Below are 22730 nucleotides of genomic sequence, written 5' to 3' on the forward strand. Positions count from 1 at the left end.
AAAGAGTAAAATGCGCCGCATCAAATACATAAAATACTAAACAGGTTTGCTTTTCTATGATATATTTAAACTTCAATACTACTCAGTTTACTAACATTTTTAAATTTATTATCAATTTTGCTTATTTAAATTAAGTTATAAAACTGTGTAAGATAACAAATTATGTTATCACCTGCAATAAAATGAAAATTATTTATTATTTATCAAAAAACCTACTACATATACCGATACTTTACACACTGGCTGAGTTCAGCAGCGATACTTTGGTATCAAATCCACGGCGGTAACGTTCATTTCGGTACCAAGATATCTCAATCTCCCCATACGTGGAATACTGCGAATACTCTTATTCGTTTATCGTTTAGACAGTTTTAAACTTCAGAGTTAGTCCTCCGTGTAGAACTCATCATCGGTGTTAAGTTTTTCAATAATGTTACGCGGTCGTATCATCATCCGAGATGCATCCAGTGTGAATTCGTTGTGCCAGTTGCCCCAAGTGATGTGATGGCCATTTAAATTGGCTTTATTCTCCTCCTTCGCCAAACACTGATCATCAAACCACCAACCATTACAAATCGTGTTGCCTTCATTGGCTTGAAAGTCCAAATGATTGTGAGCCGAGAGTGCATCACTGGTCGTGCTATTCACATGCAGTTCGTCAATCTCCAACTGATAGTTATAACTTTCGCTGTCCAAGCGAAATAACCCATATTCGGCCCAGGTCTCAACTCCATTGTGATCTTCCAGTTCAATGCGCAGCACATAGTCATCGCGATAGACAATGCGATGTATGAACGCATTGCCAAACCAAAAATCCTTGTCCAGGTGGCCAAAACCAGCACGATACTCGTCCCAACTGCGATTGAAGTGCACCCAATTGTTGATGTTCTTGCTGCGTCTTTGGATCACCGTCCAAGCTGGACCACCGTCTGCGGCAAAGGCGCAGTAACGTTCATTGAAGTCGCGTTGCACTTCATTTAGTTCCGGCTCTAGAAACTTGTAGACACCATCGATGCGTTGCTGCTCATCCAATTCATAGCAATCGGACTTGGCAGGCTGGAAATAAACTACGAAAAGAGCAGGTGAGTGTTTTATTTGTTGTTTTCATTTTCAAGTTCGTACTGGATTCCTTTTCGGACGTTTCCTCTGTAGCTACTTTCTGTTGTTGTTGTTGTTGTTGTAGTTGGGCAGTGCACGTCGTTTGCTGCGTCAGCAATTCACGTATCTCGGAGAGTTTTTGGTCATGCTCCCCCCTTTGATCTAAACTCTTCTGCAGTTTGTTGATATTCTCTAGCAATTTAAACGAATTATTTTGCCAAGCCCCTAGAGCATTGTGGTAACTCTCCACGTTGGCAGGTTGCTCCACATAAATGTGGTGAATCATCTTGCCGAGCATTTGATTAATCTTTAGATCGATGTGGAGTAGTTTGCGTCGTTGGTCTTCCTGTGCTCGCTTGATCGATTGTAGCTTACGTTCCACAGACGCCCACTGCATATTGGGTGTCAAGTTGCTGTCCATCTTAGCTTCCACATGCACTTGGCACAAAATGGAGATGAGCAGAACAACAGTTGATAGCTAGAAATGCAGAAATTGCGTAGTAAAAGGGAAGATGAATTGCGTTGAATGAAAATGCGGCGCATTTACCAGCATTTTGATGCGACGTTGTCGGTGTGCAAATTGAAACTAAAGCATCGCATCCCAGCCCTATGGAATTTTTATTAGCACCATGTGTTGTAGATTAAAAGAAAACAATTTTGCATTTTTTATGCTTGTTTTTTTTTTTGTTGATTTTTAATTACTTTTTACGAATATAGAGTTTTGTATTTTGTGTTTGTTGCTTTTTAATGTCCTTAGTTTTCTTGCATATACACATTTTTCACTTTTTCCAAAAATTAACGAATGCTACATAATGTTGTGTGGTTGTTTTAATTACGATCATAATAATAAAAGAAACGTAAGAGCAATACATAAATTTGAAGTAAACAAAAAAAAGTAGTTAAAGTTTTGAAAGGATAACAAAATTATCCTGTAGATGTGTATGAGTGTGTGTGTGTGTTGAGAGTGTAGCAAACTTGAAATATATTTAAATGTAAGTGTCTATAGCTATTATCAACTATTTTTGTTTGTTTAAAAAGTAAAAGTACAAATTAAAGCGCCTAAAATAACTAAATACATGAATCCATTTGACGCTGTTCATCCTTCATATTTGTTTAAAGATATTCAATTTTTAATATATAGATTAATTATTAATAAATTTTTCGGGGAAAGTACTTTTTAAAAAAAAACGGCATAAATTTACAGCTGTTGTTGTGGTTTTGTTTGTAGGTGCGCAATTATATATATGTATATATCGAAATCAACATTAACATATTAAAGATCGCTCGATCTATATAATAACTATCTTTAGAAATTATACTTAAGTGTAGAGCTATATATATATATTTATATATTTAAAACGTAGCACACTTTTCGACTTGTAGTCCAAGTGGGTTTTGTTTATTTCTCTCCTTCCTTCTTTTAACAAGCGTGTATTTTGTTTATATATAAGTGTGGATGTATGTGTGTGTATGTGTGTGTTAAACTACGTTAATATTATTATCATTAGCAAATAGAGTTATTATTAGGATTATTCATAAATTCCATACATACATATCTTCTCTTATATTTATCTTTATCGTTTTTATTTTGTGTATTTACATTGAATATTTTCACGAGTTTTTTTTTGTTTTGTGTGTTTGTTTGTGTTGAATGGGTGTGAGTGTGTGTTTTGTGTAGGTTGCCGTGTTCTTCTTCACTTGTATATATTTTATAACTAAATAACTTAGTAACTTAGCTATTTTTGATGCGTTCCCGAGCTTAGCTTTGATTTTTGTATTTTGTATGAAACTCGATGCGTTCTGAACATAAACGAAACGAAATCGTTTAAAACAAGTTAAAATTTGTGTGTCTTGCTTGCTGCGACTTAAAAAATTGACGAAATATTGATAAAACAAAAATAAGAACGAATGATATTCATTTTGCATATATGATCTTAATAACTTTGGATTGGTTTACTGGTTTCACTTGCTGCTTACTTCTCTCGCTACTCGTACTTTCTATTCGCCCTTCGCTAAGCTTCTCTCTCTCGCTATCTCGCCATCTCACACTCGCTTGCGCATACGCTCGTGCCTCGCACCAATGCTGCGCTTCCATTCCGGATCATTGGGATCATCATCCATAAACGGATCATCGGCCAACTCATCGTCGAGCACATCGTGTTCGCCGAGATAGGCATCGATGCTCGCATCATACAGATTGCTGTCATCATTAACGCTTTTCGGTAATGGTTCATCTTCTGGCGGCGGAGCCAGATAATGGTAATCATCATCCTCCTCGAGCAACAGCTCATCCTCCTCTTCTTCCTCCTCATCGTCATCCTCTGGATCAAAATCATCCCTGGCGTCGTCATAATCACCCTGTTGCTGCAGCTGTTCTTTGCCTCCATTCAAACGTGTCGCATTCTGGCGTTTTGCATTTTTGACACCATTCAGACGCTGTGTCATCAGAGACCTTGTCGTTGTCTTGGACAACTTGCTGGCCTTGGCCTTACTGCTGCGTCGACTGCCGGATGCTGTCGATGAGTTGCCATCTCCGCCATTTGAAGACACCGATTTGCTTTTCGCACGTTTTGAAGTTGATGTGCTGCTGAACGATGTCGACAACTTTTGTTCCTTTGGCTCGGCTCGCAACTCAGTTAGCAGACGCTGATAAGTCTCCTCCGATAGTGGAAACACAAGCGGCTCAAACGGTGGCGGCTCGCGTGGAAACTATTGAAAGAAATACAAGTTATTAAGTAATGCAAAAAAAATCAATTCAAAGTGCTACTTGCCTCTCTAGCATCTGGTGTTGCGCTGCGTCGATCTGGTTCCTTTAGCTTATGGGATGTGGTGCGACGACGTTCTTGACGTTTCGTTAGCTTTGTTCCCGAACTAGCTTCTCCATCAGCATTGATCGAATCGAGCGGATTGTATAGCATCGTTTGTGCCAACGGCGAGGGAACACTCTCGTTATCAGCACCAGCAGCAGCAGAAACACCAGCCAGCAATGAAGCGGCCGGTGATGCTGGATCTGGTGTGTTGGCCCCACTCGATTCGGCTCGACTGTCGGCCCGACGATTGGCACGCGAGCGACTGTTGCCAGGGAAATTGAGATAGGCTTCGTAGAGACGTTTCTCCTCGAGCATCGCAAGCTGATGACGCACAATGTACGCCTCATCTGAAGTGTCTTCGATCTCCTCCTCATCATTAGCGTTTGTGGCGGCGGCTGCTGATGGCAACTTTGCCACCGCCTCTGTCTTGTTTTTCTCCTTTAGCTGCAGCTTGGGACGCTTGCTCGGTGGCTCCTTTGTATCCTTTTTTGATGACTTATGTCCATGCTTTTTTATTTTGCCATTGACTGGCGTGGCTGGCTTCAGCATAGCATCCTCTGTTGGCTTTGAAGCATTGCCATTGACCAGACCATTGGTTAGTGGCTGCTCCAATGGCTTCTCATCGGTTGCTGTTAGGGAATTTTTCTTGTTCGCCTGTTTCAAGCCATTTACTTTGCCGGCAACTGGTTTGGCAATAGCTTCATTCTGCTCCTTTTTATCCGAGCTTGTTGTTGTCGATGCTGATGTTGTGGCTGAGATTGTTGATGAAGTTGTTGTTGTTGTAGCTGCAGGCGAGTTGGTTGTGGATGTTGCTGATTCAGTTGATGTTTCCGGCAATGTTTTCGTTTGCTCCTTTTGCCCTTCGATACAACCATTGCTAAGTGTCTCACCGGCTGCGTTTTGTTGATTACTCTTATTATTTTTATCCACAATGCGCCACCTGCAGATAAAAGGAGATCAATTAGAATTTGTAGTATATAGTATTATACGTAGAATGTCTTAAAACAAGTAAGAAAGCTACAGTCGGGTGCCTTTGACTGTGAGATACCAGCTATCCATTGTAAAAATTTTAAATATACCAAATTAATATATCGCAAAAATACCAAAAACATATCAAATTATATAATATTTGCTATATTAATATAGTAAATTTGCTATATAATGCATTTAAAATATACCATAGAGTGCAAAATATACCAAAATATACAAAAACAAAAAAGACGTGAATTAATTGGAGGCACAAAGTTATAATACCCTTCAACCCTATGGGCAGCGGGTATAAAAACTTTACCAAAATTCAAATTACTTTATTCTGCAAGTTATGCTAGCACATTATGTGGTTTATGAGGCAGTTTAAAACGGTTAAGAAAAATTCCTCTTGAATCATATTTAGTAAGATACAGTCTTAAGTTGCCCTAGTACTTTGTATTGTAGAGTTTAGTTATAAGGTTCAAAACGATTTAAAATATGTTCCCCTGATTAAATCATTGACTAGCTGATCATGCGTACAAACTTTAAATGCTATTAGGCTGAAATTCTTACATAGTCTTACACAATATAGTGTAATGAAGACAGACTTAACTATCGCCACTCATCCTAACGATAAACGGTAAATACTAGGAGGCTGAAATTTGTACTGCAATTTGATTGGGCAATAATACAAATAAAACAAACAAATGCACTCATTAAACTGTGACTTAGGTAATTCCACCAAGTATTTAACTTTTCAGCTACTCGAAGAATGTTTCTTCCGGTTCTTTTGCTTACTTTGGTGTGGGTATCTCCTTGTAGGGCAGGATCTCCACACGCGTCTGGGCGGCCATGCTATATGGTATCACGATGTTGTCAATATCATAGACGAGACGACGTCTCTCTGAAGTGCTGTGTGTGGGGTTATTAATTAGATTAATCAATTGTATATTCTAATATTTATATACGAGTCGACTCACCGTTCATTGCGATGGCCGTGAATTTCGGCGGAACTGCGGCGACTATGTTGCTGCTGATCCCAATGGGAATCATCACCGCTGCAGTTGTTGTGTCTGTTGTTAATATTATTTGCTGATTGTTGTTGCTGCCGCTGCTGTTGCCGTTTTGAGACAGATTTACGCGACTTTTTAGCGCCATTGCCGCTGGAGATCAGTGAGGGATTGTGTTGCTGTTGCTGGTTGTATTGATGATTTTGCTGGTGCTGCTTTGGATCAGGCAACGGCAAATTTAAGCTGCCGTTCCCACTTGTCCTGGCCAACTGACGATGCTGCCTTTTGTTCGCTGCTGCTGCTGCTGCTGCTGCACAGTCCACAAGGAAGTTTTTGAAGAAACGAAAAACAAATTTGCGAAAATAAAACAAAATGTTTCGTTTGTTGATGTCGTTGTTACGTTGTGGTTGTTTTGTAGTTGTTGTGTAAAATGATGATGACGGTGATGTCGATGATATTGAGTGTGTGAGGTGAAAGGAAAAGAAATGCGAAAGGAAAAGATAAAAAAAGAAAAGAAAAAAGGAGAAAGATGCAAAATTGTTGTTGTTTTATGTTAATAAACAATTATCGAATTTGTCAAATGTTTACAATAATTTACTGTTGGCCACAAGTGGCGTTGTAGTAGGCGTAGAAGAAGAAGAAGTAGTTGCAGTACCAGTACCGTTTCCACTATCCAATCCCACGATGCTTCCTCCTCCTCCACTTTGTTGTGCTATTGCAGCTGCTGCTGTTGTCGTTGTTGTTGCTGTTTCTTTACTGCTGCTGCTGCCGTTGTTATTATTATTGATGTTGCTGTTGTTGTTGTTGTTATTACTGTTATTGGTGTTGTTTCGACTGCTATTGTTATTATTGCGCTCCTTACGTCGCACATAACGACGCTTGACTGTTGCATCGCCCGTTCGTCGTCCAGAGCCAGCAGCTCCGCCACCGCCGCCGCTCAGAGCGAGCGCCTCACGTTCCGCCTTCATCATACTCTTCACCACGGCCTTGGCCTGGCTGCGCATCACACGATATTGCCAATCCGGCTGTCGACTAATCGCCTCCAGATGCACGGACTGACACACATCTACAAAAAGAGGAGACGTTTTTTAGACATTCGACTTTATCAACTGGGGCGAGGGAAATAATTCACTTACCATCGGGAAAGCTTAGCACTGGATGATAGCTGGCATCAAGCAGCGCCACACGATTCTGGGGCATTAGCGTTTCGGGCAGATCTCGCGGTGCCGTCGGATCCGGTCGACCAGTGCACAAAGTGCACGGCACTTGCGGCCATTGGCAGCCACATTTGATGTTGCTCGGGCGTGCCGCCTTCTTTGATATTGTGTGCATGTTGATGGTCTGGAAGAGCTTCCGTTTGCGAAACTCTGACAACATTAATGGACGCGTGCGACTGCAAAGCCAATCCGGCTGCGGTTCCGTCGCTGACTGCTCGGCTAAATCCCCCGTCGTCGATTGCAGCTCGTTATCTCCTTTCTTGGGCGCTGGCGTTGACTCGAGCAGTACATCGCCCTTGGAGCGATACAGATCGTTGTACACATCGTTGTGCTGGCGTATTTTCATCTCCAGATCGGCAACTTGGGCGCACAGCCAGGACCAGCGTAACGCAATAGCAGCACGATCCCTTGTGTAGCGCCAGACTGCTCGTCGTGATCTGTGAAATAAATTGTATGAATTAAATATTCAAATTACATTGGTTGTAAATTAGTCATACACATGCCAATCAACTGACATATGTCTGCAGCTTACTGCATCAAATTCATTTAGTTTAACACTTTCATTTGATTCAAGTAAATGGTTAACGTGGGTTACTTGGCTTATTCTATTAATTTCATTCGTTGTAAGTGCAAAAATTAAATGTATTGGTATATTGGCCGTTTAATTGAAGCCAAACTAGACCTAATCGATGTACTATTAGAAATTCACTCTAATATTTCATTTAATAAAAGCAAGAGCCGCTTTGTTCTTCAAGCATTTCATTTGTACAATCTTTAAAAGATTTACGATTATAAACAACTATCACATTCAGCCCTATTACTAAAGTTAACACCATTTATAGTGAAGCAATTAACACTTACATTGGTAAGGACAATTGCTGGGTATTGTTGTAATTGACCATCTCATCGGCGGATTCGCCACCAGAGCTCGACTCGGTGGCATCTGAGTCGATGGCATGCTGCACCTCACGCATTTCTGTGTACAAAAGACCCGCTACATGGGTCAGCTCGCTGGTCACATAGTTATCAAAGTTGGGCACGATTTCATCGGCACGTGGCATCACAATTCCGTCGGCATTTACTGCTCCTCCGACTGCTCCCGAAGAGCTGCTGCTGACAATGGCATCGTTCGCCTGCTGCAATTTTCGCGAACGCTTGCCCGGCTGTGCGGCATTGCTGTACCAGGATGAGGAGGATGCCAACGACGCTGAGCCGCCGCCAATTGTATGACAGATTTGTTGCTTACGCGCTGCCGTCTCAATGTGTCGCATAACATTGCTCATCTGGCTGGCAGGCAGCGGATGCTTAATTAGATCCTCCCAGAAACCAACGCCCGGCCTTCCCGATACTATCGACAGCACAGTGTCCTCCTGTTCGGTTAGCTTAGCGCTTCGCACCGGTGCCGATGGCGCCGCCTTATGTGAACTACGCGCCGACCACTCCAGAATACCAGCGACCTCGGCGCTGGCATGATGGCACATCTGGCGCGTTTGAAACTTGCGAATGCGTCGCAGCATGAAATCCATTTTACGTTCCAACACATGCTGTTGTTCTTCAAGCTCGGCATGACTCTCTTGCCAGGGTCGCTTGAGTGATGCATTTATGTTGCCACTGTTGCTGCAACTGGGCTTCTCCTCTACCTCCATGCTGGGCACAGGCAGGTTGCACTCTCCTCCCACTACGCCAGACGCTGCTGCTGTCGCAACGCCAGCAACAGCGGCAGCTGCTGCCGCCGCCTCCTCTTCGTTGTTGAGGAAACACACTTCATTGAAGAAGTTAAAATCACAGATTGTATCCGGATTCACATGTGTGCCGTCGAGGGTTTTGAGCGCCTTCAGCACCTCCTCGATATCCTGATCCTCAAGCACAGCGCCAGCGGCGCCATCTTTAAGGAAATTTATTGAACTGGAAGTGCTCTGCGGCGTCAATAAGGCGCCAGTCTGGCGGGCAACTGAATGTTGTGGTGAGGCGAGTAGATCAGGCTGCTGTAGTGGTGGCTGTTGGACTGGTTGCTGTTGCAGTGACTCCTGTTGAACTGACTCCCGCTGCACTGGCTCCTGCTGCAGTTGCTGTTGCGGTGGCAATGCTACGCTGGCTTCCAGCGATGAAGCGCTTATGTCCACAATTGGCGATCCATCCAATTGACTCAGGCGAGCTGTGTAATCGAAATAAGAAAATCCATATTAATATAACATTTCTAGTTTAAAAAATCTATCTGTCCTATGTTACGTTATCCTTCAATGTAGTTGTTACTAATTTAACAAATCTCTCAAAAAATATAACAGTAAACTGAAAACTTCACACTGCTAACAACTAAATGTTACGAATAGAACTCTGTTAACAGCTGAATGTTACTATTTATCGTTATTTATTAACATTGAACTGTAAACTTCAAACTGTTAGCAGCTCAATGTAACTTGATTACAAAAACAAAAATCAAAATTAACCAGCATTAGTCTCATTTTGGTCTCTAAATAAATCTTCACTACAAATTTCCCACAAAAAATGTCAGAGCACAAAAACTAGACTATTTTTCCAGAAAAACAATAGAAGCGACGAATACGCGTAAACATTGTGGAATTCTTTGGAGGAGTGTAGAGTGAGCAGCTTACCCTCAATGTTGTCGGCAGCATCGGCAGCATCTTCCAGTCGCAACGATGTGTTATCTACGGGATCGAATGCTACTTGCTGCTGTGGCGCCTCGGCAACTGTTGCATCTGCTGTTGGAGTGTGATTTGAGGATGTTGATGGTGATGGAGGAGGTAGTGTTGACGCTTCTGTTACTGGAGCTGCTGCTGCTGCCACTGTGCTACTCGTTGACTGGGCCTGAGTTTCCTCAGCTGCCATGGACACGGACATGGAGTCTGATGCTGTGACTGCAGCTGTTGTGGCAGGTTGTTCCTTGCTTAGGCTAACCTCTGGCAGCGTTTTGCGTAGACAAATCTCTGCTGAGATTGCCTCCTCAAAGTCACTCGTCAAATTTGCCAGCAGCTCCTTACAGTTGTTGTTGTGCTCGGCTGCAACAACAGTGGCGTCTACCGTGGCGTCGCTGGCAACGTTGCCGCCACCGCTGCTGTTGGTAGCTGCTGCTGCGCTGCCGTCGTTGCTGCTGCTGCTCGTGTGTGTTGTTGCGGCGCTTAGGCCCATTTGATCATTACTCGCAGGGAGGACTTCGCTGTAGCTCCTGCTGTTGTTATTGTTGTGTAGGTTGTTGTTATTGTTGGATTTACGTTTATTATTATGATTATTGGTTGTTGCCACTGTTGTTTGCACGGACGGCGACACAGTGCGCTTTGCTGCGTCCTTGGAGCGTGTAACACGCGTTGTCGTCGATCCAGATCCAGGTGTTGTTGCTCCTGCAACAGTTGGCTTCTTTGTAGTATCGCTTGTGGCACTGCCACCGCCGCCGCCACCGCTAGGCGACTCCAGTTTGCGCACAGACTGTCGTGTCCCTGTTGCGGGGGAGGCGGTGCTGGTTAATTTCTCCTTGCTACTCAGTGGCTCCGCGGTTAACGCTGGTGCCATACTTATGGTGAATGTTACTCCCACGCCAGCTGCCTCATCACTCACTCGTTCACTCTTAAGACTGCTCCTGCCGCTGATGGTTGCGAAATCCTGGGGGACTCAAATCGCTTAAATGCACGAAAAAGAAACGAAATTATTTTCATAAATTTATTTTGAAAATTGACACGCAAGAGATGCACACTTTGTTTTTCTACTTCTATTTCCCTGTTTTGCTTTCGCATTCTACTCGTCGCATACAAAAAACTTTTGGCACAAATCACGTTACAGCTTAGCATGTCATTCTCCGCCTGCTTTGCGTTTGTTTTCGATTTGGAATACACAAGGCTCTTTATGGGAGTAGAGGGAGGGAGGGAGGTGAGTTTATCCCATTGACCGATAACGATAATTGCAGCAAACACTAATAAGCACGATAAATTAACCGCTTATACTGCGCTTTTTTTTTATTTTTGGCTGTCCCTTTTATACCGCCTATTAGGAAGTCTTCTTTCCGGCACCGCGTGCTTGTGTGTGTATATGTGTGTGTCGCGCGCATAAACACACACAACGCTGGCAAAGACAAACACACACACAGACAGCCAAGCGCGCCTATAGGCATATATGCGTGCCGTTTGCGAGAGCAGCGCAGAGAACGAGAGCGCGCGCTATTGCTATTGCTCATTCACAATGATGCGCAATAAAAAAAAAACTATAGAATACTGTCGCGACGATGGGCGATGCGGCGGCGATGCAAATGTGGAGAAACGTTACTGACGAAATCTCAAGCTGCGCGTTTGAAAATCAAAAGTGCCACATTTAATTTGCATTTCTTGTGTGTGCAATCGTGCACGTTCTATGTGTAATCATTACAGTGCGTGGTCGCCTTGTTTTCCATGTTTTTTTTTATGTAATTTGGTTTATTGAATTTTTCACCGTTGGCAATTAAGTGCCTCGCGCCTTTACAATATGCGCACACAAACAAATAAAAACGCACACAAACACGCACGCAATATGTACTAAGTACATGCATACATATATATGTATATACTCATACATATGGATACAGAGCACTCTATGCCAGACTGACTATTGGATGTTTGTATGTATGCGTGTTATGTACATGTCTAGCACTATTTTCAGTTATTTACACAATATTTACAGTACTTTTTGTTCATTGGGCACCTACAGAAACGCCTCAAAATTACTGAATATATTAAAACAGTTTCGCTTTTATCGCAAATCACAGAGTATATACACATACACACATACGCATATGTATTTTTCGTTTCGACAATACGAAAAAAGTAGTAGAAAACGTTTTCAGCGCGAAAGTAACCAAACTGTGCACTACACATTCATACAAACACACACACACATGTATAGTTCCCGACATGCAGAAGCAAAAGCACGCAAGAATTTGTAATTTTTTTTATTTTATAAATCTTATTGCTATAAATTTAATACGCACAATTTCCGTCGCTTACACAACGCACGCAATTATTTGAAATCTGTCGATTTTTACTACAATAGCGGCGTGGCCCGCGCTTCGTATATTTATCGTTCTTGTTTCACGAAATTTTTTCCTCATTTATATTTTTCATTTGCTGCCCTGCTACGCTTTTGGCAAAACGACGTGTATTCGGAGCTGTACTCGTTTCTGTGCTGCCAGACCAAAGTACGCACATGGGTTATACGGCTGTCCCGCTCTCACTTATGGAACAGCATAGGCAATTCCGCATCAGTGTTGCAATGTGTGCAAGTGAGATGAGATTTTAATCGTTACTCAGGCACAAATGGCAACACCCATCAGTGAATAAACGTTACTACTTAAAATACAACTCTGCATCTAGTACTTTATTTTTGTTTTTATTCTTGCCCAGCAGTGTTGATGACATATGTACGTACAAAATACAATACTAATGGCTAATAAGTAAAATGCTGGAAACGAAAATAATAATTGCTAATTGGTTAACTGCTAAACAGTAATGTATTATGAATTAATTTATGTATTTCTATTTCATTTTAGAGAACTCAGGCATAAGTTCATTTGGTTTGCAGTAATCGTAACTACAGTGTAATTATTCTGAAATAAAGAAAAATTGTTTTTAATTATACAGTTGTAATTTAGGATAATGCATTACACCCGCTACCCGCTACAAGGATGTTATAATTATTATTTTTATAGGGCCAACGGAAGACTAAAAGACAGACTGAGCCGTTTGATATCATGATGTGTGTCTGATCTCGGAGATTATAATAAAACTCCTAGGTGGATTAATATTGTGTCAAATTTTGAAATAGATAATGGTTTTTTTGGAATATCAGAAAATTAATCGCAGCTTGATCCATTTTAATGAAAGCGGGCAGCGGGTATTTAACACATTCGACTTTGGCGTTGGCGTTCTACTGATTTTGCAAACTAACTTTTTATGACAAACCCATTGAATGAATACTGTTCTATCTGCTTCGTGGGTGTAAACTCGACTCTTTCAATCACACTGGCGGGACTGCCTTTGGTCTCAAGCCAATGTTTCCTGCAAACGACTTTCAATTAAGAAGGCACCGAATAAAGCAATTTTCCAATTTACATTTGATTCAGAGGAATAAGAGGTGCTTCCAATTCGCCCTTAACTGTTCCATTGATGGTATTAACGCACCAGCCTCGTACTCCTAAGGTGTTTGCCTTCCTCTCCGTGTACTATAATCACATATGAACCAAATGGAATGTCCATGACCCTTATAATCATAAGTCCTAGTTAAATAATTTGACGCTCTTACCTTGCGAAAGAAGACACCTGCAAAGTAGGAAAGTGAAATTATAAATTTACAAAGGTGAAAGAAGCGATTTGGGATCAACAGACGGGATCATTATTATAATACCTTGGACTTTTCCAAATACTTCAAAGCAACACGTATATAATGCTGACGACGACATTTTATTTCCCGTTGCTGGAGAAGATATTAGTGCGATTGCAATTAATATTATTTGTATTTTGACAACTAAATCTGATTTATATGAAAACACCATAACGACCGACTGACAGAGTTGCCAGCCGGTTTGGCTATTTATTTATTATATCAGAGACGTAGGGTTGTGCTGGGTTCATTTATATATTTATGTATTTTCTTTAGTATTATACTATCAATAATGTCGAGTAAGTATTCATTATTTACTTACTTTAAGATTTTAATCAAGTCCAGCCTCTTTACGGGCCAATAATGATGGAAGTTACATATATACTTCTTTACTTACTACCAAGATGAACGGGTAAAAATTTGATAGTAATGATTAACAGAATAATATTAATTTCTTTTCTTTGGCTTTGTCTGCCGTTACAAAGATGTGTTAAATTTAATTAATATTATGCTTCAATATTAAACTTTATAACAATTATTCAAAATGAAATAAAATGTAATTTAAAAGGTAGATTAATACTATTCAGATATTGGGCAATGGTATAATTAATTCGATGTAATGGTTATTAATTAATGCAATACGTATATTTAAAACATTTTTAAGATGATTGTTATTTTTTTTATATACAAAAATATTTTTACGATGAATTGTAAAGTTTGAAAATATTTATATACAATTTTAACAATTATATTTTTTTTTTTTTGTCATCAAATTTTGGCCACTTGTTTCTAGTCTTCACTACAGATGAATTCTGTACAGATTTAGGAAGCACATACATATGTACATTTACTCCATTGCTACTTACAATCCAATTACTCACCTTAATATGTATATGCAATATCGCGCTACAAAAGATCCATTTGAACAGAAATATGCGAACATCACTTGCACTAATTTCCATCAACTGGCCTTCTGCAAAACTTTAGCGATCTGGCAACACAAGTCAATTTTGCTTTGACGAATATATTGCAATTACAAACAAATGTATGTATGTGTACATATCAGAATCGAAAACAACAGGTTTGTTTAATTAGTTTACTTTCTGTAGTAGTCAAATGTTGTTAATTTATTTGTAACAATTTACGTGGTTGTCAATTTGAGTTGTAGCTTAAACTAGATAACTAATGGTTAGTTTAAATAACAAAATACTATGGACACAAATCAAGTGTAAATTCTGTGGAAATATTGCCGGCAATTGAAACCATTATTTAATCGGATCTATAGGCAACCTGACTTTTGGCCGCCTTGATGGTGTTCTTCATGAGCATGGCCACCGTCATGGGACCAACGCCACCAGGAACCGGACTAATGTGTCCAGCTACCTGACGTACCTCTGTAATGAAAAAAAAACAAATTATCTCTTATTTCTCTTGAAAAGATTCCCATATATTAAAATAAATAAGAGGGAATGGCAACTTACCGTCAAAGTCCACATCGCCGACAAGCCGGAAATTGCCAGTCTGCTCATCCTTGATGCGATTGATGCCCACATCAATGACACAAGCACCTGGCTTCACCATGTCCTTAGTAATCAAACCAGGCTTGCCCACGGCCACCACAATAATATCGGCCTGGCGACAGAACTTGGCCAGCTCCTTTGGCGGCGTATAGCGATGACAAATGGTAACGGTAGCGTCCAGCGCATTTGTTGCATTCTTGCCATCGGAACTCAGCAATATGGCCATGGGCAGGCTGACATTCTTGGAGCGACCCACGACGACAGCATTGCGGCCAAAAGTCTCAATGTTGCTCAGCTCCAGCATTGCCTTAATGCCTTGGGGCGTCGCTGGAATTATGCCCTCCATGTCGAGGGCCAGACGACCTACATTGATCTCATTAAAGCCATCAACATCCTTTTCTGCGCATACAGCATTGCAAATGGTGCGCTCATCCATGTGATCAGGAACTGGCAGCTGCACAAGAATGCCATTCACATTGGGATTGGAGTTCTGCTCACTGATCAGCTGCAACAACTCATCCTGGGTGGTGGATGCTGGCAGCACTTTCGTCTCACTGCTGATCCCAATTTCCTTGCAGGCATTCATCTTATTCGTCACGTACTTTTGGCTAGCGGGATCCTCGCCTACAATGATGGCGGTTAAATGGGGCGCCCGATGACCAGCGGCCATGAATTGTTCCAGCTCCTTGCGAAGCTCACAGCGTATGTCCTTGGCGAGGCCGCTGCCATCGATGATTTGAGCCATGTTACTGTAAAAAAAAACATACATTGCAGAAAAGCGGATTAGATATCATCTTAAATATTTGAGCTAAACCCAATTTCAAGAGAATATTTCTATAAACTGCTCATTTTTATTTTCAATTTAAATTTTTTAAACGTTTTTAATTTTATTTAATTACATTTTCGTAATAGTTATTTGAATTAAGAAAAAATACTTTTTCTATTTTAAAATCTAAAAAGTGTAAAACCAAAATTCGTAAATTGGGAGAAAAAATGAAAATCAAACATAATTTTCAAAAGTGTCTCCATTTATAAAATAACGATCTGAAATTTTAATTGAATACCCTGGTGAATGTGAAAAATCATAACGTTTTACATCATCAGTTCTTTACAAAATCTCATCTAGTGCTATATATGTATAAGTAATTCAGAATATTTCCGAGTGTGTTTTTATTTAATAAAAAAATAAAATATATTTATTTGCAATCCCTAGTAAAAGTACATAAAAAAAGGGGAATTTTCTGTGTTGTTATGAAATTGATAAGTACTCAACCCAAACGACGAAGTGGGGAAGAACCGCATGATTGCGCTGGTAATTCCCCGCTGCAAAAACAATAATCGACACGGTGATTCACCCAGTTTGCTCATGTAATTCCCCTTGTCACACAAAGATGTGAATCCCCTTTTTGAATTAATCGAGACAAGTTATTAATGGGAAATGAGTGATTCTGTAATTTTGTCATCAACTTAGCTAAACAAATGTATACATAGATATGTGTGCTTTAAGGCTAATCGTGGATGGTGAGAAGTCCCATTGCCTGAAGCGTTAATGCAAATGATTTGTACTCGGCTTTACTAGACTTGTAGTGTATGTAGTTAAGCATGCCCTCGGAATTCGACCAGAGGAATATGAGTTGATTCATTGAGGATTTCTCTGCCAGTTCTTTCCACTTGGGCAACTTGGCATTCCGACTGCTTGGCTCATTGAGTAACGTGACCAGTTTGTCGAAACGTGTTTTATTATTGAGCAACTTTTCCAGTTGTCGGTTTGCATATATCTCATCCAACTCCATAGCCGTCTCCTCGGTTTTAACGACCATCTCAGGCTCTTCTGTTTTAATCTCCATGGTCGGCGCTTCAGGGTTGCTCTCCTCATCGTCTTCGGCCGACGACGATTCCATTTCTTCCTTCACATTGACCGGTATCCAGGTCATGGGCAAATTGAGTTTATCAGCATAAACCTGCTCGAGTACCCGTCTGCATTTATCGTTATCACGGCCGCGGGACAATTCCAATGGCGTCAGGCCGGCTGCATTTTTCGCCACCAGTACGTCAGTGACATCCTGTGCATCCAGTATCAGCATAAGCAACTCTAAGTTCTGCTCCAACACTGCCATATGCAAGGCATTGTTGCCATCCTTGGTGTTTGTCACATTGATAGAGCTGCGATCATGATCAATCAACTTCTTTGCCACATCATAACGATTCTGGGTGATGGCCATGTGCAGTGGCGTCAGACCATCATCGTTTTTCAGCGTCAAGTCCAGTTTGATGTTCTGCCCGCCATTGAGGAAGCTCTCAATGCAATTGAGATGCTCCTCCTTGACAGCCACATGCAACGCCGTGTTGCCTATGTGATTCTGTTGATTGGGACTGCAATCCAAGGCCAACAATGGCCGTATGTAGTGGGGACGATTCTGTTGGCAGGCTACATGCAAGCCATTGTCGCCCTCCGCATTGGACACATTGTTGGCCAGCTCGTGCAGCTTGAAGTAGTTCATAACTTGGAACATTTTAAATGCCAACTTTAAGTTATCCTTGCGCTGGCTGATGACCTCGTGGAGCAGCGTATCGTTGCTCTCGGTGTTGCTCAGCGCATGCTCGGTGAACAGATCCTTGACACGTTTTCGCGTAGCCTTAAAGAGCTGCTCATCATCGCTTGTGCGTCGCGTTGCATCGAAGATCTTGAATATTTCACTCAAATAGTTGCTGGTACGATTCTGTCCCGATGATGATGTGCCGGCAAGTGCTGCTGATGAATCCGCCTGTGAGTGACCATCGTTCTCCAGCATGCCCAACATGGGCACACATAGTTTCTCCAACTCTGAGGTGTTCACTTTCAAAATGTTGCGACACGACTCCGGCAACAAGTCATCGACGTGAATCTCGCGTCCAAACTCTTGGCTAATGGTCTGATCATGAAACGAGACGCTGGGCAAACCCTGTTGCGGCACCGTTTTAGGTAGTTCAAACGAGTTATGTCCACTTCCGCCGCCGCTGCTGCTGCTGCTGTTGAACGAGGAGCAAGTGCGTCGACGTTTGCGGGAAACAATCGCATCGCGGGGCTTGTAACGGAAGGGGAGTGGCGGAAAGGATCGCTCATCGTCCGAGGGACGTATCAGCTCAATGGAGACGGCCACCTCCTTCTCCACATCCTTGTCGCTGTAGGCGGGCGTTTGACAAACAATTGCATACTGATGATGCACATCGGATTCACGGAATTTGGCATATTGTTCCCAAACCGTTTCGCCATCTTCGTTCTCCTCAAAGAAGCGCACCTTAATATTTTTCTTGCTGACCTTCTCCACTAGAAGGATGAGCTCGTCGTTGCCCATAACGCTTCCCGTTGGTTTGCTCAGGCGCACAATGCGCAGCTCGCCAGTTTGAGCGGATTTACGATTGTTGATGGCATTGCTGAAAACAGGCGCCGCAATCGGTGTCCATGTGTTGTTCTCCTCAATCTTAAAGGCCTCAAAACAGAGGCGTACCTAAAGTATTTAAAAAAAAATTAATGAAATAAGCAAAGCATGATGGCACACTGCTGTACAAACCTGATTCAAATTCATGTCTTTCGCCTCGCGCTCTGTTTCCTGATGCAGCTCTTGTATCTGCTTGGTGGATAACTCTCGGCGTCCTAACTGGAAGACCAATCGATCCTTTTTCTTCTTAAGCAGCTCGTCGAAGATATACTTCTTGGCCGTGTGTATGATGCCCATGTTGATGAACTGCGCCACATAGCCACGATCCTGTGACACGTGCAAATCATGTGGATCGCAGACATCGTGCTCATCCTTCCTCACGACCAGTTGATGCGAATGAGGACTATCCAGATTGGTTTGGAACAGACTGCAACGTATTACTGCCGGTCCCTTGTAGTTGCGCAATATTACCTCGGGAAATGTTTTTGGAGTGCGTTTCGAGTTTATACCATTGAGCGAGCCATGTGTGCCATGCATTTCGGACTTATAGCGAAAACGAAACTTTTCCACCGGTTGCTCGGCAATGTGAAGCACAGCGGTGTATTCATTTTTGATGCCCATATTTGTCACATTGTCCACCACGTTGATGGTGGTGGTGGGGAAGCCCACGGCTTGTGGACTGGGCGTTGCATAGAAATGATCCACTGGCATGTACATATTGCCAAAGGTTAGATTACTGTTGTTGTTTGGATTGCTGACATCGATATCCATGCCGAGGTTGCCATTTGTTAGCAGCTGACTTGCTTGCGTTGTGTGGTAAGGTGAGTTTTGCATGTGGTGCTGTAGTTGGTGCTGTGGTGAAGGTGAATTCGATGATATCGCGGGCAAATTGAGGTTGGCAAACTCATTTTGCAGCACCATTGTTTCGGGGGAGTGCGCGGGCGAATGTGTCATCGATGTTGGTGAATTCGCACTGCTGTAACCGCTTGTGCTGGAACAATCATTGTTATTGACGTAGGCAACGACATTCTTGCCCTGATCCAAATCAAAATATTGATTCATTATCTCGCTCGCACTTTTTCCAAAGCTCCACGTGAGCGATTTGTATCTCTTTCACTTTTATATTTGTATGATTGTTTTTTATTTTGCTTGTTCACTGCGTTTTCGGATTTATAACGACGCAATTAACACCGAGCGAAGACTCGACGAACCGTTTCGTTGCGCACTCACAACGACAATGAAACCAATCGGCTGCTGTTCGTGTCGAGCTGAACTAAGCGTCGGGCGTTAGAGGTACTTCCCCGATGTGTGTTGTTATATACTATGTCATTTATCAGCTCTCTTGATGCGCACAACCAACGAATTTACTGACTCATGGGTTATTCCGATCGTAGTGTGATTTTTTATTTTTCACTTGCTTGCAGCGGCGAATGCTTTATTCCACTGAATTCTCTTCGATGCGAATGAATTGTTTATACAACGAACGGCACGCAAACAAATAAAACTGCGAACACATTTTGTAGCACACTGGCGTTATATATAAAAATAGCTAAACGAGACACTCGTAGAACTTCTAAATTACCTTATGACTGACACACACTAACGTACACTGGGCTTTAGTTTAGACGCGACTGATAACAGGTTTTAAGCTCTCTGCGCAAAGCTTTTTCAAAAGTAGCCGCACACCAAACCCGATTTTTCCTATCTACATATTTTGTGTGAGAACGTTGTATGAGTTTTTCACCACGATAAATAACTGAAGTGCATTTCACCTTGCCACCTTTACAGCAGAAAGTTCGCACGCGATGGCAACGCTCAACGCTTAACACTAACAGCTGTTTTCTATGTTTGACACACGTGCTAATGCCAATTGCTTTTGTTTCGTATTTGCCATAAAAAGTAAAAGCAATCAAAACAAATTGGTGACTTGCAAAATAACTAGAAGCAATAATTGATATTTTAAAGCAAATCTAAACGTATTTATTACTTTTTAATGTATGAATTTTTTTTTTTAAGAAATGCCATCAATAAATGCCGTTTAAATATTAAATATTAACTTACGCACAACTTGGCCTTATTTGGTGGATACTTATTTTTTTGGTAATTGTATATAACGGTATGCAATGCCTGCCAAATCTGCTGACCAAACGGTTCCACATTATTTTTTGTTTTCTTTTGCACAGCAGGCAAATTGTAAGCTGCCGAACTTGGATAAAGTTTTCATCAACTGATTGCAAAGTTTGCGATAGTTATTGCACAAACATATGTATGTACATACATATTATTTACACTCACACACACACACGCAGGTAAAGGAAAACACAATGCACAAGAAATACTGCAAATTTATTAAATGAAATTATACACATATTTACATGTGTCGTGTTGAAGTAAGCAGAAAAGGTAACTGAATAGAATACACAGAAATATGCACACACATAAACATAGGCTCCCACACAAAGCCACGGATACCCACAAACATACATAAACATACATATGTATGTATGTATGCAAGCACACTTCCACGCAAAGGCATACTGAGTGGGCTTTGATCTTGCCTAAGAGTTAAAATTCAAGATATTGAATATGATATAAATTAATTAAAAATTTTAATAAAATTGATTAACAGTGATTAGCACGGGGCTTGCCTATTGACCCCTTAACCGTGTCTGTTGCTGTGCGGGGATTGCGGGGGCGATACCTGCTTCTTATCAATTGAGTTTATTTTTGTTTATTTTCATTTACAATTAGCGAAGCGTAACACGAGTAATAAAGTTGTTTTGTCTGTGCGCCTCTTACATCCCACAATAATACCACTTTCTTATCAGTTTACACCAAATGTATTCTACCTTGTTGTGACGTCAAATTTGTGCACTGATTTTCCACTTGTGGAAAATGTAAACCGCTCTCGTCGTACGTTCTTAATGAACTGCACGATATTGAGGATCGCCTCACACGTGCGCAAATGTTGCTCTCCAAATTTAACCGCGACATGTTGCGGAAGTTTTTTTGTTTGTTTTTTTATCCAAAGCGAGTAAGAACGATAGCGAATTAGAGGGAGAGAGCGCGACTTAAAAGTTTTAGGCAGTCAAAGCTTTTACACGTGGTTCTAACAGTTTTCTGACATCAATTAAAAGAAAAGTGAAGTAAAGCGTTGTGAATTGTTTTAATAATTTTTTAAAATGTAATATTAAATATAAATATAAAAAAGACAATTAAGTTTTAAATAATTTTTTCTAGCTGACATTTTTAAAAATGCTTTAATTATATTTGTGGTAGAAATGATCTTGGTTGTACAAATAATTCAGTACGTCACTGTATAGTATACTGCGTATATTTGTTGAGTGTTTTTCCAGCATCTTGTTTTGCTGGGCGTGGAGATGACGAAATAAGAAAGTGCGATTACTAATTGCATTGCAACGCAGTCTAGCTTGTGACGTAAATAAATCGCCAAGAGATCGATCGTTCAATCGATCGGTTGTCTTGAGCTGATAAGCCTTTAGAGATGCACTCCAACCTCTCTCGTATGCTATATGTGGAGAGCCTTAGTAACTGTTGTTTTTTATTCCTAAACTGACACTGCAAGCGTCATCAAAATTGATGCTCAGATTGGCTTGAAAAACATGTTATTTTCAAAAAGTGGTCTGATAAGCAAGAAAGGAAAGTGTGAGTGGAATATGTGTTGAAACAATAATGTCGATTAATGGAAAATCATTGAATTAAATGGAACAATATTGTAAGGAAACAATATAAGGTTAAAAAGAAAACAATAAATAATTATATTTTTTTTACGAATTTTTCTTGCTATTGCTTTAAACTTAAAAAATAAATATTGTATGTAAATAACAAAATGGTTTTCGTATAAAATTGCGGATAATAATAATAAGGTAATTAGCCATTAATTATTAATTTAATATTATTAATGGAAACATATATTACATTCGCAACAATTATATTTAATATAATTATTAAATTGTGTATTTTTCAAATTTCAATGCAAATAGTGTCTAGACACTAATTGAATTACTTTTTGAAATAAAATTGTTGAACATACCTTGTGAAACGCATTTTGTAAATAAAGTTGATTGACTTGTATTCTCGACAATATAAAATTTATTTTTTATTTGGTTTTTGGGGTTTGCTGATTTGTGCACAATAAATTCACTTGATCACCGTCGCTTTTGTTGTAAAATATTTCAAAAGTGCATTGTCTGCGCGCTTTTTATAATGCGAGCTTTGGTATTTTTTAGTACTTTCTATGAACGTGGTATTTATCGATAACTTTAGGCACATGTGCAAAAAAAACGATGGTGTGATCGCTTGTAGCAGA

The 22730-nt window shown here is 40.8% G+C and overlaps 4 protein-coding genes and 1 long non-coding RNA gene across 18 annotated transcripts; 1 reads left to right on the plus strand and 4 right to left on the minus strand.

Annotated features, from left to right (window-relative positions):
• Positions 1 to 384: 384 nt before the first annotated feature.
• LOC132786932 (techylectin-5A) lies at positions 385 to 2543 on the minus strand. The gene is made up of 3 exons (XM_060793708.1): positions 1646 to 2543; positions 1123 to 1576; positions 385 to 1067 (listed from the first exon to the last, which is right to left on the minus strand). Exons 1-3 carry the CDS (start codon positions 1649 to 1651, stop codon positions 385 to 387), a joined length of 1143 nt encoding a protein of 380 aa, XP_060649691.1. The 5' UTR covers positions 1652 to 2543.
• LOC132786940 (uncharacterized) lies at positions 992 to 13613 on the plus strand. The gene is made up of 2 exons (XR_009632488.1): positions 992 to 1082; positions 12275 to 13613. It is a non-coding gene; the product is annotated as an uncharacterized LOC132786940 (long non-coding RNA).
• On the minus strand, positions 2656 to 12239 carry LOC132786926 (platelet binding protein GspB). 11 transcript variants are annotated; one of them, XM_060793697.1, is made up of 9 exons: positions 12074 to 12237; positions 9717 to 10736; positions 7966 to 9259; positions 7024 to 7541; positions 6549 to 6953; positions 5858 to 6182; positions 5676 to 5789; positions 3870 to 4848; positions 2656 to 3807 (listed from the first exon to the last, which is right to left on the minus strand). In XM_060793697.1, exons 2-9 carry the CDS (start codon positions 10627 to 10629, stop codon positions 3142 to 3144), a joined length of 5214 nt encoding a protein of 1737 aa, XP_060649680.1. In that variant the 5' UTR covers positions 10630 to 10736; positions 12074 to 12237; the 3' UTR covers positions 2656 to 3141. The 11 variants fall into 11 exon arrangements, with proteins under 11 accessions (XP_060649680.1, XP_060649679.1, XP_060649677.1 ...); XM_060793696.1 differs by having other exon boundaries at positions 5858 to 6185; XM_060793694.1 differs by having other exon boundaries at positions 5858 to 6197.
• A 923-nt stretch (positions 13614 to 14536) lies between the features above and the next one.
• On the minus strand, positions 14537 to 22607 carry LOC132786933 (bifunctional methylenetetrahydrofolate dehydrogenase/cyclohydrolase, mitochondrial). Of its 4 annotated transcripts, none has more exons than XM_060793711.1 (3): positions 21250 to 21353; positions 14943 to 15730; positions 14537 to 14855 (listed from the first exon to the last, which is right to left on the minus strand). In XM_060793711.1, exons 2-3 carry the CDS (start codon positions 15724 to 15726, stop codon positions 14731 to 14733), a joined length of 909 nt encoding a protein of 302 aa, XP_060649694.1. In that variant the 5' UTR covers positions 15727 to 15730; positions 21250 to 21353; the 3' UTR covers positions 14537 to 14730. The 4 variants fall into 4 exon arrangements, with proteins under 4 accessions (XP_060649694.1, XP_060649692.1, XP_060649695.1 ...); XM_060793709.1 differs by lacking the exon at positions 21250 to 21353 and adding an exon at positions 20462 to 20737; XM_060793712.1 differs by lacking the exon at positions 21250 to 21353 and adding an exon at positions 16337 to 16439.
• Positions 16407 to 19933, minus strand: LOC132786928 (nuclear factor NF-kappa-B p110 subunit). The gene is made up of 2 exons (XM_060793704.1): positions 18533 to 19933; positions 16407 to 18469 (listed from the first exon to the last, which is right to left on the minus strand). Exons 1-2 carry the CDS (start codon positions 19460 to 19462, stop codon positions 16490 to 16492), a joined length of 2910 nt encoding a protein of 969 aa, XP_060649687.1. The 5' UTR covers positions 19463 to 19933; the 3' UTR covers positions 16407 to 16489.
• Positions 22608 to 22730: the final 123 nt, after the last annotated feature.

The sequence above is a fragment of the Drosophila nasuta genome, chromosome 2R, assembly GCF_023558535.2.
Source record: "Drosophila nasuta strain 15112-1781.00 chromosome 2R, ASM2355853v1, whole genome shotgun sequence".
Taxonomy (NCBI): domain Eukaryota; kingdom Metazoa; phylum Arthropoda; class Insecta; order Diptera; family Drosophilidae; genus Drosophila; species Drosophila nasuta.

Excerpts from the sequence above, each read along its gene's own strand:
- LOC132786932 (XM_060793708.1), bottom strand. Across the intron at positions 1,068-1,122 it reads AACGTCCGAAAAGGAATCCA|TTTATTTCCAGCCTGCCAAG; the intron begins GTACGAACTTGA and ends CTCTTTTCGTAG.
- LOC132786926 (XM_060793690.1), bottom strand. The coding sequence starts at position 10,629 with ATGGCACCAGCGTTAACCGCGGAGCCACTGAGTAGCAAGGAGAAATTA. Across the intron at positions 9,260-9,716 it reads TGCTGCCGACAACATTGAGG|CTCGCCTGAGTCAATTGGAT; the intron begins GTAAGCTGCTCA and ends TCGATTACACAG. Across the intron at positions 4,849-5,675 it reads AAGGAGATACCCACACCAAA|GTGGCGCATTGTGGATAAAA; the intron begins GTAAGCAAAAGA and ends TTTTATCTGCAG.
- LOC132786928 (XM_060793704.1), bottom strand. The coding sequence starts at position 19,462 with ATGAATCAATATTTTGATTTGGATCAGGGCAAGAATGTCGTTGCCTAC. Across the intron at positions 18,470-18,532 it reads AAGACATGAATTTGAATCAG|GTACGCCTCTGTTTTGAGGC; the intron begins GTTTGTACAGCA and ends TAAATACTTTAG.
- LOC132786933 (XM_060793709.1), bottom strand. The coding sequence starts at position 20,559 with ATGTGGAACCGTTTGGTCAGCAGATTTGGCAGGCATTGCATACCGTTA. Across the intron at positions 15,731-20,461 it reads CAAATAAGGCCAAGTTGTGC|TAACATGGCTCAAATCATCG; the intron begins GTAAGTTAATAT and ends TTTTTTTTACAG. Across the intron at positions 14,856-14,942 it reads CGGCGATGTGGACTTTGACG|AGGTACGTCAGGTAGCTGGA; the intron begins GTAAGTTGCCAT and ends TTTTCATTACAG.